This window comes from Hibiscus syriacus, unplaced genomic scaffold, assembly GCF_006381635.1.
Source record: "Hibiscus syriacus cultivar Baekdansim isolate YM2019G1 unplaced genomic scaffold, ASM638163v2 tig00111398_pilon, whole genome shotgun sequence".
In the NCBI taxonomy this organism is placed as follows: domain Eukaryota; kingdom Viridiplantae; phylum Streptophyta; class Magnoliopsida; order Malvales; family Malvaceae; genus Hibiscus; species Hibiscus syriacus.
This window is the reverse complement of record NW_024063081.1, coordinates 2,222,212-2,237,255: the sequence shown is the minus strand read 5'-3', so window position 1 is coordinate 2,237,255 and position 15,044 is coordinate 2,222,212. Positions and strand designations below refer to the sequence as shown.

The 15,044-nt window shown below is 34.2% G+C and overlaps 3 protein-coding genes, 1 non-coding gene and 1 pseudogene across 4 annotated transcripts; 4 read left to right on the top strand and 1 right to left on the bottom strand.

The window, feature by feature from the left end:
• On the bottom strand, positions 1–2,079 carry LOC120161122 (clathrin coat assembly protein AP180-like). The gene has a single exon (XM_039171392.1). The coding sequence runs from the start codon at positions 2,077–2,079 to the stop codon at positions 1–3; it is 2,079 nt and encodes a 692-aa protein (XP_039027323.1).
• A 1,156-nt stretch (positions 2,080–3,235) lies between these two features.
• On the top strand, positions 3,236–5,303 carry LOC120161250. The gene is made up of 4 exons (XM_039171514.1): positions 3,236–3,372; positions 3,654–3,816; positions 4,135–4,805; positions 4,923–5,303. Exons 1-3 carry the CDS (start codon positions 3,280–3,282, stop codon positions 4,794–4,796), a joined length of 918 nt encoding a protein of 305 aa, XP_039027445.1. The 5' UTR covers positions 3,236–3,279; the 3' UTR covers positions 4,797–4,805; positions 4,923–5,303.
• Positions 5,304–5,640: 337 nt separating this feature from the next.
• On the top strand, positions 5,641–5,794 carry LOC120161385 (annotated as a pseudogene).
• A 179-nt stretch (positions 5,795–5,973) lies between these two features.
• Positions 5,974–6,055, top strand: LOC120161384. The gene has a single exon (XR_005519481.1). It is a non-coding gene; the product is annotated as a small nucleolar RNA SNORD34 (small nucleolar RNA).
• A 1,390-nt stretch (positions 6,056–7,445) lies between these two features.
• Positions 7,446–11,035, top strand: LOC120161248 (endoglucanase 11-like). Its single transcript, XM_039171512.1, has 5 exons — positions 7,446–7,740; positions 7,810–8,022; positions 8,114–8,314; positions 8,403–8,657; positions 10,276–11,035. The coding sequence occupies exons 1-5, from the start codon at positions 7,513–7,515 to the stop codon at positions 10,918–10,920; spliced, it is 1,542 nt and encodes a 513-aa protein (XP_039027443.1). The 5' UTR covers positions 7,446–7,512; the 3' UTR covers positions 10,921–11,035.
• Positions 11,036–15,044: the final 4,009 nt, after the last annotated feature.

Below are 15,044 nucleotides of genomic sequence, written 5' to 3'. Positions count from 1 at the left end.
TTATTTACAGAACGAATACGCAGCTTTATTCAGAATCTTGTTTTGGTTCTGCAGCCACAGCTCTTGTTGAAGTAACAGATTTTCCTGATCATCTGACCCATTAAAAGAAGCATTATTGCTTTCTTTCATGGTAGGCCATGGGGCGAAAGGGTCATCGTCGTCACTTACGTTATCTTGAAACGCTACTGTCGTTCTATAATTATCCTCAGAGAGAGAAGTCTGTGTGGCCTGAAATGTCGGTCTGGCCATTTTGTTAGGATCTTGAATGGAGAAAGTTGGTGGCGCTGCCTGAAATGTCGGTGCCATTGAGAACTCAACAGGAAAAGCTATAGTGGTATTGATAGCAGTGGTTGCAATGTATGGTGATAAATCTGCTTCATCTTCAAGAAATGGATTGAATGCGCGTTGTGGTACTATTGGCCTTCGATCAAATAGAACAATAGCCATAGAGGGCTCAATTCCATAGGCTAAATGTTGAGAAGTTTGTGCAGGTTGTGGTGTGGCTTCTGCTAACACAAGCTCCCATCCTTCCTTGCAACCATCATTGCTCGAATTCAGTGCCGAAGTTCGCTGCTGTTCTTCGGGATCCTTTCTATCATCCCGGAGCCAATCGTCGACGAACAAGGAGTGGCCATTTCCTACAAATTGATAGTCATCGAAATACGAATGGCCCTTGGTTACATTGAGATGATCTTGCTCATGCAGTTCATTTCCTTGAAGATTATCATTGACAAATGAATGACCCTTGGCTCCATTTTGAGAAGCTTCTTTGCTTTGGTATTCTTCGACCCAGTTGCCGAGAAGGGAAAGACCATTAGCTCCATTTTCAAAACCTTGTTCTTGTTTATGATCTTGTTGAACCGAGTTGTCAAACAAAGAGTCACCACCATTAGTGGAATCCACCATTGCTGAACTCTGTAGCACTTGGGATTTAATATCACCCATCAGCCAATCATCGAACGATCCAAAATCTATAGTCACACTAGTCTGAATAGGCAATGAATGGTTCGAACCGGTTTCATGAACATTATACATATCTTCTTGTTCATTGCACTGTTCCTCGGCCACCTCCGAATAATGCCCCGGCAAGAAAGACGGACTTATCGGTTCATCACATTCTGTTTGATACATCAAATCTTCCAATGACATGCATTCCGAACCATGTTGAGAGGGTAACGAAGCTTGGTCTTTCAAGAATTCTCGCAATGTCTCCATTAACTCATCGGATATCTGTTGCACTCTAGGATACTCCGAAATTTTCCCGATTCCAAGATCCTTACAATAATCATAAAAGGAGGAAAGCTGTTCGAACTGTCTCGTTGCTTTGACACAGTATTGAAATGCATTGATGCGCGATTGATGCTGCAAATGGAAGAAACTATTTAACAGAAGACCGAGTCCATCGGAGATGTCCCGATAAAGATCGAAGCTTTCCCGGACGATGGCTTTAAGAGAAAACTGAACCAGCCGGTTGTTCTTGGCCGCAGCCGTTGGCTTCGTGGCAATGGCTTGATCGAGCAACCGTTGCCAATACGAAAGCCTATCAAGCAACATCATCGGCTTCATTTCTTGGACAGGTTGTTGGTTAACTCGGCGGCTTCGTCGAACCTGCTTCCCTGTAATGAAGCAATCCAAACGCTGATCGAGATAAAACGCAAACGCCCTCACGAAAGCAGTGTAATCGTAAGGGCTGGAATGGGAGTTGTCTTTGAAAGTGGTGAGGTTCAGAATCTTCGCCCCACGGCTCCTCGCGTGCACCACTTCTTGAGGGAAAAAAGGGTCACCGTCTTGAAAAATCCGAAGGAGGAGCATCAAAGATTTGAGGGCAACAACCCAGTTATTTGTTTTCCCAATCCTTTTAGCAATGGCGTTGGCGCAAATGGCAGCGTTGAGCTTGTTGGACGAGATGGTCTGAAGGATTTCATCGACGTAACGTTGGTCGGCAGGCTCGGGATGGCGAGTGGTGGCCTTGAGAACCGCCGCATCGAGATTGGAGGAATTGGTGTTAACAATCTGGGAGAGGCTGATGCATGTTTGATTTCTCACTGCAAGAATTGCTCTGCTGAACTTGCTTGGCATTGTTGAAAAGCTAAGGATCAATAATCTTCTTCTTTGCTGTCGTCGGAAAATTATGATTCCATGTGGGATTTTTAAGATAGTGGTGGTGGAGACTCTCCTAACATAACAACGTGATAACGACAACTCAAGGAGAGGAGTGGTGGATGGCCATTGCTACATACAAAACAGGTTGTCAAGTTCAAACCGCTAAACTTTCCAAGATTCTCGTCATTGTTTTCATTTTTTAACTTATAACTGCTTCACTTCTTTAAACAATAAAAACTTAAAAGATTTGTCTTCACCCTTCTTCTTCTCCTTTTTTAAGAAAAACTTTGTTTAGAAACACATAAGAAATAAGTTTCCATCATTTCTTTTATTGTACCCATATATATATATATATATATATATATATATATATATATATATATAATTATTTATTAAAATAATAACACCCTTGTAAAACTACTTATTGAAATAATACTTATTTGATAGAGGATTTTACAAATATTTTAAGTTTTTTTTAAAATAATAATAATTTTAAGTTTTTTAAATAAAAATTTAAAAATTTATAAACATGTCATTGTCGTATTTTGAGTGGTTAACGGAAATTTTTTAACATCTATTACAACTGAGGTACCAAAACGATTACGTTGAAAATATTAAACACCTAAATCAACCGAAATAAAGTTTAAACAACTAAATGAGAAAAATATATAGTTTAAATAATTTTTTATATTAAGTCTTTTAATAAAATACATCTTTATTGCTGATAAAATGTATATTTATCTTATATATTTAAGATAAATATTATTTTTTAATATAGAAAAGTTAAATATCATTTTTTTTCTCATGTACTGAATAACAGTGTTTTGTTTGAAGAAGAAAACCCCCAAAAAATAAATGGCGGCCAATCAACCTGGGAGACAAAGTTTGGCCGAGAGAAAGCAGAAAGGCGCATGCTATACTTGCGGAAAGCCAGGTCACTGGGCATCAGATTGCCCTTCCAACGACCGAACGGCGAAAGCTTCATTCTCGTCGCCTCCTCCAGTCGACACCCACCTCCTGCCGGTGCTGCGCTGCCACTGCGGTGTGGCTTACACCGTTTGTCTTGCCCACAGCATCGCCAACTATGGAAGAAGGTACTATTCTCGTAACTGAAAATGCGGCAATTTCACCCAAGGCAGAAGTTTCTACAAATGGTGCGATGATGTCAAGGCACCCATGTGTGAATGTGGCGCCGGAGCCTGCACCGTCAATATCCGGAGAGACGATAACGGGAAGGAAACCAAGTACTATACTTGCCGAATTAGAACGGTATGCTGTTCTGTTCTCTCTTTCCAAGGTTTGGGTTTATAATTTTGTTAAAGTTCTCAACTTTATAGCAAAAGCATCTTTAAACAAAAACTGGGTCCACTGGATGAACATAAATTATGAAATTCGAGTGCAGATTTTGTTTCTTTGTTCTTGGATTATATTTCTTTCCCCCCTTATGATTATACAAACGATTAAACTACTGTATGATTATTCCAATCATGGGTTAAGGTACGAATGATGGATACGGATTTTATCACTCATAAATGGTATTCTTTACATAGGGACATGGAGCCTGTGGTTTCTTGCTGCTCGATACTCCTCCAAGTCCGCCGAATTCATGGCCAAGGTCTACTAAGATAGGCAAAAGGCCACCAATATTGAGTCCCCAGCATTGTGGCCTACCGAATATTAAGACTTGCCAGAAATCTGCTGCTGGAAAGGGATGTACGTATCTCTTGCACTATCTTTTTTCCTTCTTGTCCCTTGCTTTATGATGTTATTCATTATAGTTGTTCTGCCATTTTCATATATTGGGAATGTTCTTAGAGGGATAGTATTCTCGGTGTCCAAACCAGATATGGGTGTTCAACATGGATACATAAAGAGTTGGAACAACATACATATATTTGTTTCCTCCAAATCTCAAGTCATAACTCTACTTTAGCTTCTTCAACAGATATATATGTCTTATTTGATCCGATATTAGTTTCTGAGATATTTCTGCTAGTGGAAGATCGAGTATAACATTTCATTTTTCTGCAGATGCTGAAGTTAATGAAGTACCACAAAGTGCTCTAGGAAATGGTACAAAACCATTGGGTGTTTCTTTGGGGACTTCAAATCTCGAAAAAGCATTCACTGCTATGGAGGAGGAAGGTGTAACAAGTACAATCGTGAATGAAGTTGGAAGGAATCTTCAGAAAGACCAGCTCATTTATTTGGAGTCAATCGAGCCGCCCGATCACAATGCTATGTTACCGGCAGTAAATGATACTTTTGACGCTTCAGTTGGTCCATTGAATGAATGCAGACCTTTTGTAGAGCGCCTGGTGGAATCTATTCAGGGTATATCTATAGTTGCAAGAATGGGGACAACTCTCCCAGATAACGGCAATCACGCTGTGCATTCCATCCCAACAAATACAGGGAAATGTTTAAATGATATATCTGGCATCAATGCAGAAGCATTTACTGCCATTACAGGCACTGGAAGTTATCATCTCCAGTCAGTCCATGAAGCAGCTTATCGTATTAAGGATGCACTCTGTCAAACTGAGAAGCTCGAGACGTGTCTTCTAAAAACTGCAATGGATGTAGGGAAAGCAAAGAGATGCATACAGGCTACATATCAAGAGCTGACAAAATTGCTTGAAACTTCCACAGGAGAAACAAAAGCAAATGTATTGCTACAAGGACAACACTAAATGAGGTAAGAAGTCACCTTGAGCATATGTTATAAGGCTATGTTACTTCAAGTCGAGCATGGATGACTGAAACAGGTACATGTTAAATAGAAATATATGCATTTTTAAATCAGAAAACGTGTAGGAAAGGAAGAAGATACAAGATAGTAGAACTACTTAGATGAATCAGGGTGATGTCTGGCTGGCAGTAGGAAAAGCAGAGAGGGAAAGCTAGGACCTCATTTAGATTAGAGGGCAGCACTGGGGCTCAACCAAATGGTCTTTGAACATGTCGTACACATTGTAGGCAAAATGAAAATGTAAGTAAAACGATGAACTTGAGGTTGAGCTTAGTTCGTAGAGGCAATATATATATATATACATTGGGGAGATGATTGTTATGCGTGGGGAATGAGTGAAAATAATAGATGAACCGAATGGCCATTGATAAAACAGTCTAACGTAACGAGGAGATGCAAACAATGGCAGCAGAAGGAGAGAAGATAGACGTCAACAGTTTAGTATACCGCCTAGCCAAACATAGAATGCTAAAACGAATTTACTTTGTTAATTGAATCGTAAATGAAACTTTGTCATAGGGTTTAGAGAAACGGTTTAATACTTTTGTTACATGCAAATGCCAATAGTCACTGTAAGATTGTAATAAGAATACTAATAAAGTTTGATAGATATAATAATCTTTTGTAACAATTTGATAAATTTAATAATTATTTTATAATAATTTGATAAATTTAATTATTTTGTAGTTTTTAATAGTTTAATCACACGAAAAAATGAGTATAATATAGACTATATATTTACCTTTGCTATACTTTACCCTTTTTAATTTGTAACCATTGTGTTGGGTCCGATGCACGTCGCCGGTAGCAGAAAAACGAGAAATCAGTGACCGGAGATGCCATGATTGGACCGAAATAAACCTCATGTTTCGCTTTCTGATAGGAACCTGTGGATCATAACTTTGGTGATCTACAGAGCCGTTTTCGGCGATTACATTTTCTTTTTCAATCCATTTTATATGCGGTAGCAGAGATTGGATTTTTGCAGGCAATAATGATTTATTATTTTATTATTGGAATTACCAACTGAATCATTCCATTATATTAATGTCAAATTGACTTCTGAGGTCCTATTTACTATGGCTTTGTTTTTTAGAGTTTAATGAATCTGTGGTTTCAGAGGCTTATGATGATTAAGAATTGCCTACATTGTCTGATATTCTATCTGACGACAATGAACATAACAAATCTGAGGCCTAAAGTTGCTGCTCTTAACTTACAAACCTATTTCTGATGGTGTGTTTATCATAAATATTATGTTCAGTTTTAAGTTAATTGGATTTGATGATCATTCCTAATGTAGTGGTGAACCCAGCTTTCTCCTTTTAGACATCTTTACATTTATTTTAAAAAACCATTAGGATGGACCCTCCATATTGGAAGCAGAAGTACTATGAAAAAAAGACTAAACATCAAAATGACTATTTTGATAAACGTTGAACGTTAATTCTTACATTATACTAGAAAAGTTGAGGCGAAATCTTAAGCCACTAAAGCAATTTATAAAGAAAGCATCGGAAGCAAATAGTAGTGCTTAGTTGAAGGCGAGGTCGGTGGGGATTTTAAATTTTAAATTTTTTTTATACTTTATACTTTAGATCTTATAAAATAATTCATGTTATAATAAAATATTAATAAATATTTGAACTTTATAATTTGACTGTAAGGTTGGTGGGTTATATCATTAAATTTAGATGATTTAACGGTGAGGTAATTAAAAAATGAGTAATTTAAAATAAAATATTAAATTAAAAAATTTTAATTTTAATGATCAAAATAAAAATAAAGAAAACATTGAGTGGTAAAAGTTAATAATTGACCCTTATTTTGATCTACCGAATCATCAAACAAAAACTGTTGCCATTATGCGACGGGGATTGTGTTTGTATGGTGACCACAAACGAAAGAAGACACTGGGGCAGTGAAAGAGCAGAGAGTGTGAAGCTTCCATACCCTCAAAACTCCGTCGGCAGCTTTTTTTTTCCTTCATTCTTTTTTATTATTATTATTATTATTATTAATATCATCAGTCCCCTTATTATGAGCACTGTCCCCCATGAATCTCACAACTCCTTCACTCTCATAGGGAAGGGAGATGTAAATTTTATGTAACGCTCAAAGCATTAAACTATTCAAACAACTGTCTTTTTACATTAAAATGATTTTATACGTACGAATCAAGTGATTTCAGTAATTAAAATAATGATAATCATTTTTAGAGATCATAAGTTCAAGTATAATATTTGTAGGAGTATTTGAATATTTATTTTTAAATGATTAAGAATATTTCAATAAATACTCCTCTCAAAACTAATAAAAAAATACTAAACAAATTCCCACAAACTTATGTGAGATTAAGAAAAATAATAAAATAATACATGGTGAGGTCAAAATTTCCGCCAAATCTCACTTCCAGATGACTTTCCCATGTTTTCCGTTTCTCCCACACTAGTCCACTCCGGTTCAAACTTTGTACACTACCACAAACCATTGCTTAAATCACGCTTTTGATTGTAAAGAGACCGCTCACATGCCCATGAAAATCACTCACTGACTCACTTAGCTCGACCCGTATTATAAAAAGACATTTCAAAGGAAGAGGGCAAAAGCCAAAGGGTGTGTGCTGAAATATTTTCCCCTAAAGAGAGAAAAGGACAATGGAGGAGCAGAATCATCGACAAATCCCCAGATTTGCCCGCCATTGTTGCCTTTTTCTATTCTCTGTTTTCATCGTTTCCCTTGCAACAGCTCAAGCGTTTGATTACGGCGATGCATTGACGAAGAGCCTCCTCTACTTTGAAGCCCAACGATCCGGCCGGTTACCTTATAACCAACGCGTCACTTGGCGAGACCATTCTGGCCTCACCGACGGCTTGGAACAAGGAGTATGGCCCAGACCCTGATTCCCTAAACTCATTGAAATGTTTTGGTTTGCCTAACTTAAACTGTTGTAGGTGGACTTAGTCGGAGGATACTACGACGCCGGCGATCATGTCAAATTCGGCCTTCCGATGGCTTTCACAGTGACAATGCTGTCGTGGGGTGTCATCGAATTCCGAGATCAGATCGCCAATGCCGGCGAACTAGAGCATGCTTTAGAGGCCATTAAATGGGGGACAGATTACTTCATTAAGGCACACACCAGCCCAAATGTACTCTGGGCGGAGGTAATTCCATTTCCCAAACATTTAACTGCGTAAGTTTCATAATTATAAAATCTCAAACACATAACGTTTGTTTGTTTGCTGTTGCCATTAGGTGGGTGATGGGGACACCGACCATTACTGTTGGCAACGACCAGAGGATATGACCACATCACGCCGAGCGTACAAGATCGACGAGAACAACCCGGGGTCGGATCTGGCAGGCGAGACGGCAGCAGCAATGGCGGCGGCCTCGATTGTGTTCAGGAAAACAAACCCACATTACTCTCAGTTACTCTTGCACCATGCCCAAGAGGTAGTTTTACAAAGGTCATGTGTTGGCAACTTATAAAATATGATTATGTTAATGTGATGATGGTGAAATTGTTGTTTTGTTGGTGTAGTTGTTTGAGTTTGGGCACAAGTATAGAGGGAAATATGACGGGAGTGTGGGGGTGGTGAAGAGGTACTATGCGTCGGTGAGTGGGTTCATGGATGAGTTGTTGTGGGCAGCGTTGTGGTTGTACGAGGCCACCGACAAGGAGGATTACTTCAAGTATGTGATTAGCAAGGCTCATTGTTTTGGTGGGATTGGTTGGGCCATATCAGAGTTCAGCTGGGATGTTAAATATGCCGGGCTTCAAGTTTTGGCATCAAAGGTAATTTATCTCCTCCCTTTCAACTTTCCTTATTTTCTTGGGTAAACTACATGTTTAGTCATCAATTTATTCCAGCAGTTTTATTTTGATACCCTAACTATTCTTTTTTAAATCATACATAACTCTCTATTTTGATTACCCATAGTTAAAAGTAAATAAAACTGCTGAAATGATTTATTTCTAATGATAATGAGACATTATCTTATGATGACCAAAACAGAATTACAAGAATAGATGGATGTTTAAATATGTAGTTTACCCCTTTTTTATACAACATGCCTTTGCCTTTTTTTGTTGGAGGGGGAGGCGGTGGTGTTGGGGTTAATGTTCATTTCCTTTTTATATGAAATTTATCATTTCATAATTAAAAGGTATATATATCAAAACTATATAATGAACATGTAAAATTTTTATTTTAATTCAATTATACACGTTTTAAAAAGTAAATACATTTATCTATTTTTGTATTGAATAAACATATTTATTTGGGTATACATAAACATAAAATGATGTTATGTTGATAATTGCTATAACAATTTGTAGAAATTGAATATAATTAAAATTTCATATATACAATCGTATAAAATCATAGTTCAAGAATAACATTATGCATTTGATAAAAAGTTAATTTGATAAAAGAAAACAAGATGGGTTGAATTATTCTCTTAGATCTTGAACTTCTCAAAAACTTAAAATTTTAGTCCATTTTTATTTTCAAATTTAATATTTCTATTCGCGTGATTTGAAAGTTATTTTTTTTTTTAAAAAAGGTCGGATAATAATTTAACCCCTAATGTTTTTGCTTTTCTTTATGGCTTTTTCAATCTAATTTAGTGGACGAAAGAGACCCCCAAATCCTCATGGGATTTTGCTTTTGCCTTCATTCTAACATCCAATAATACTCTCACTTTCCACCTTCTTACACCAAAGTGAGTAAGTAACCCCTAATTAAGGTACCATCTTCACATTTAAGTATGATCCGATACATGTGCCTCTGATAACGTAAATCTTAGCCTTATGTATTTTATAAAATTGATATTAATCATTTATATGACATGTTAAAATTTTAAAAGAATAAAATTCACTTATTTAAAATTGTTTAATTTTACATTAATTTAAAATTATTATATAAATATAAATAAACGTTTGAATCAGTATAAAATTGAAAATTTTATATAAATAGAATTGACTCTTAAATCAAATTTTATTATATATATATATTTACATCATACTCTATTTCAAGTTTTAAAATTATTTTAATATCAGTGATAGCAGATTAGTGCCACGTGTCTTCAATGTAGTGGAAAAAGAGCAGCAATTTCATGTGCTGAGTAGCAAATTGTATGTGCTCCACAATTAGAGGAGATAAATATATAGATAGATAGGAGAGATGAGGTATGGTGATGGGTTGTCTGTGCTTTTTAAGGTAGGGCCTGCTATATTGACCACACGTCTAGGTCCCACTGCCAATTCTACTGAGTTGATGCCATTTTTCATTTGTTTACGACTATATTTAATTTTCAAATAATATTTTTCATATATAGAGAAAGCATTTAGAATACTTTATATACATATTGAAGTAAATCCTATGTGTTTATAATGGAATGTCCTTTTGCAGTTGTTGAAGAAAGCAAAACAAGAGCACGAGGCTCACATTCTGAAACAATACCGATCCAAAGCCGACTACTACCTATGCTCATGTCTCAACAAAAACAACGCCACCAATCACAACGTCGAACGTACCCCGGGAGGTCTTTTATACACACGGCAATGGAACAACATGCAATACGTGTCGACGGCGGTGTTCCTTCTCACCGTCTACTCCGACTTCCTCCGCAACTCAAACGAACACCTCCGATGCCCTTCTGGGACGGTGGATCATGAAGAGATCCTCAATTTTGCCAAATCTCAAGTAGATTACATACTAGGGTCTAACCCAATGAAGACGAGTTATTTAGTGGGTTATGGTTCCAAGTACCCCACAAGGGTGCACCACAGAGGGGCCTCCATACTGTCATACAGAGAAAATAAAGGGTTCCTTGGGTGCACCCAAGGCTATGACAATTGGTATGGTCGGGTCGAGCCGAATCCGAATGTGCTGGTTGGGGCATTGGTTGGGGGACCTGATTGTCAAGATAATTTCATGGATCAAAGAGATAATTATATGCAGACTGAGGCCTGCACATATAATACAGCGCCACTAGTTGGGGTTTTCGCAAGATTGTTGCAATTAGATGAAGTACAATCGATTGCCTCCTTTTAAAAACAATATATATAGGGTTCATGTGTATTGTAAAATACTTTCTTGTGTGGCAGAACTAAAGGTGTTCAAGCCACTTATATTACTTTTGCCTTCATTTTTGTTGAAGGTTTATAATAGTGAAAGCATTACTTTACAGTTATGAGAAGATGTTGAGATTGGAATTTCGTACACATGATGAATCAAGGAGATTTATGAGACAGTTGCTTTCCAAAAATTTCAACTCTTATATTATTTAGATATAATTAATCTATTTTTCTCTCTTAAAATTTTATAAATTTATCTTCGATACACTAATCCGAGAAGTGTATGCTTAATGCATGTATATTGTTTAAAAGGTTTGATGAAACCTTGGTTTTAGGGCATTGTTAGAACTTAGAGTGCATATTTATCTTCGAGTATCATACTTTGCTTCAACTTCAAGTATCATACTTCGCTTCAACTTCAAGAAACAAACCTCTTTTAGATTGGGAAGTAAACTTTATCTTTTACTAACCTTTCGGTTCTATTGGTTAATTTACCAAATGAAAGTTCCATTCTTACTAGTTAAAAAATAAAGGCTTTATTACTGAATTGATTCTTGAACTATAGCAAATACTTATATTGATCCTTAATTTTTTGTTGTTAAAATTGGTACCTAAATATACTTTTTCTCAGTTTACCCTGAAAATACACAGTATCCAAAAAAAATGTGCCGCGTGTAATATTCTTATTAGTTGGTAATGTTTTTTTATTGATAAACTAGGAACAAAATGATACTTTAAGGATCAGAAACATTTTAAGGATCAAGCTAGAAATCATGGTGTTGTTCAAGGACCACCTTGTTATTAAAACCAAAATTAAATAAATATTACTAAAAATATCTTTAGAAAGATTTTAATAAGTTAATGGATTCAATTATCTGTTTATATTATATATTTGATTTTTTTCGTGTACAAATTATCAAAATTTATAGATGAATAAAATATATCTAAAAAAAGAAAAACAGTCGTTTTAAAGATCCTAAGTTAGACGCTGTTCGATAGATTAAAAAAATAGTAAATGCTGAGCTTAAATTATAATTTTATTTGGTATTTGATTTAAAATTAAATATTAAAGATAATTAAATCATTTAATAAATATAAAATTTAAAAGATAATATAATTAAAATAAATAAAACTAAAAAATAGAGAATGTTGTAAATATTCTCCTAAGTAGGCCATTAATCGAAATGCTTATGAGACCGGTGTAGATGAAAATTCTAGAGAAAACAAATTAAAAAAATCTTTTACAATTTAAATAGTGGTAGATAACCCTTTAAGATTTTAATATTTTGATTTTTGAATATACTTTCTTTTTAATAGAGATGAGCCTAAAACCAATGCAAATTATAAACCCAAATAAGGAGGCTCTGTCATATCCCGATTCAGGATTTGGTGCATATTTGTAGGATTACGTAAAAATTCTTACTTCACCATCGACTTTTGCTAGGAAATCAACGATCATGTTTGCTTACCATCGAATGAGCTTAAAATTAACCTGTCAAGCTCTATCAAGTAGATCAAAGATACCACGTACCAAGGCAATTGGACTGTCAATGGAGGCCAACGTTACTAGCTCGAACACATCAACGCTATTAACCTGCAAAATCAAGCTTCGAAAGTCATTCTCCAATGTCAATTCCAGGCCATCTAATATCTTCCAAAGCTCTGCTTGGATCACTGAAGACGTACCTAATTTTCGATTAAACCCCACAACAAATTTGTCATCGTGGTCTCTTAAAACACTGCCTGCTAAACTTCCATTCTTCATGCCTACTGCCCCGTCTGTATGACTGTATGTAAACAGAAAAAAACCAAATGAAGGCTGCTCCCATTTAACTTCAATAGCGGATGGTCCGAACAATTTAGTAGAATTAGAACTATCGGAGGAGTTGAGACGGACGCATGAATTTATGTTAGGGTGTAAACTTAAGAAATTATATTAAAAGTTTTAAGAGATGCTAAGTTATAAAATTTTAGAGGGTGCGAAATTAGATAATCCATAGGAAAAAAAAATCTTAAAATATAAGAGAATTTAAATGAGATAAAACTACTTGAAATATGTCGGAATTGCTAATAAAACATCTTTCGCCAGAGTAATTCAACCAACAAGGGAGAGGGTGGAAGAAGACCAGTTTAAAAGCTTTTTTCGGATTTTTTTCCATGATGACGTTATGGAGTTTAAAATTTTTAATATAAAATTAGTTGAGGGATCAAATAAAAATAAATAATATTATATTGTGGTGGATTACATTGCCAAGATTCAGGGGTGTAAATGAACTGAACGCTCGATGAATTATTCGTGAACCGTTCGGTTAAAGCTCGTTTGTGCTCGTTTATTAAGGTAAATAAATGAATATGAATATGATTTTTATGTTCGTTTAATAAATGAACGAACCTAACAGATGTGTGTTCAGTTCGTTTATATTCACGAACAAACTCGTTTATAAGCTCGTTTATGAGCTCGTTTATATTTTTACATTTTAAATATTGGTAAATGTATATATTAAATTGAATATATGATAAAATTTGAAGTTTAAATATGAATCCTGATAAGTTTAAGCATCAAAGGCTTATTTCAACATTTCCTCCTATTACAACAGAAAAAACCCCTATTTCAGTTTTGTCTAAGGTGATGTTTGTTTTTGCAGAGGTAAAAGGTCTGCAGTCTGCGGACCACATCTGCAGCAGAAGAGATGGACCAAAAGTCTGCAGTCTGCAAGAAGAAGACTGTTTGTTTTTTAACGTTTGCAGACTGCTAAAATAAACTGAAATATAAATAAATTTATTTTTAAACTTAAAAGAGTTTTACAATATTGAGATTTAAATAATTTTAGTTTTACAATACTGAAATTTAAATAATTCATACAACTACAATAATAATTTTTTTAGAAAAACAAGCACCACCTTATTAATTCTATTATAAGTATCACATAATCACATGTATTATTAGTTTTATAAGTTTTATAAAATAAAATTTATAAATGATCATTAAATTATATGATTTCTTTAAACATTAAATTATCTAAAGTTATATAATAATATTAAATTTTGAATTTTATTATCATATGGCACAACAACATTAATTATCTTTAAACTATTATTAATCAATGAATAATACACGTCTCTTTTTTTAAACATTAATTATCATTAAACTAATATTAAATATGCAATTATGTAATACTTTTAATTTTTTTAAATATATATTCATAATTTATTTTTATAATTATATTATATTTTTAGAAAATATTTTTTAATTTATCAAATTATTTCATGATTATTTTTTTATTTAATTGTGATTATATTTTAAAATTTTAAAAACATAATTTATAATTTTTTATATTTTAAAATATTAATTATCAAACAATGAAATCATTTTTATTAAGCAATGTGGTTTAAATACTTACATTTCGTATAAAAAGTTTAAATATAATTTAAAAATAACAAATCCAAAAAAATATTATATTTAAACTTAAATAAAAATAATTAAAATAAATATAAAATTTTAATAATATATAAAATAATTTATATGATATAAAATTATATATCTATAATATAATATTAAAAAATAATATTTAATTTATTTAAAAAAAATAATATCTATAATATAATATTAAAAAATTAATATTTAATTTATTTAAAAAATTAATATCTATAATATAAAATTAAATATAAAACTTATTTGAAGAGGTTAGAAGACATCTGCAGACATAAGGTCACGTCTGTGCCGTACAGACATTAGAAGAGATTATGTCTTATAAAAAAACAAACGGTCTGCGAAGCCCAAAACATACATATAGTCTGCGCGGCGCAAACATAAGAGGTTTGAAGAGGTAGAACAGTGAAAACAAACACCACCTAAGTCTCTTCTCCTCCCTTTTTCATAAATTTTATCAACCATAAAGCTTATTTTGCAACACCGTGCTCTACACCGTCGATGTATTTGTGCTCCTCGCCTCTTCCCGATCATAACGGTAGTTCTATATGTGTCGGTCGTCTTCATTTACTTACAAATACAAATCCATGTTTTTATTTTTCTTTCATCTCTTGATTTTTGTGTGTGAGAATTTTGTGGATTAATATTTAATTTTAGTTTCATGATTACTC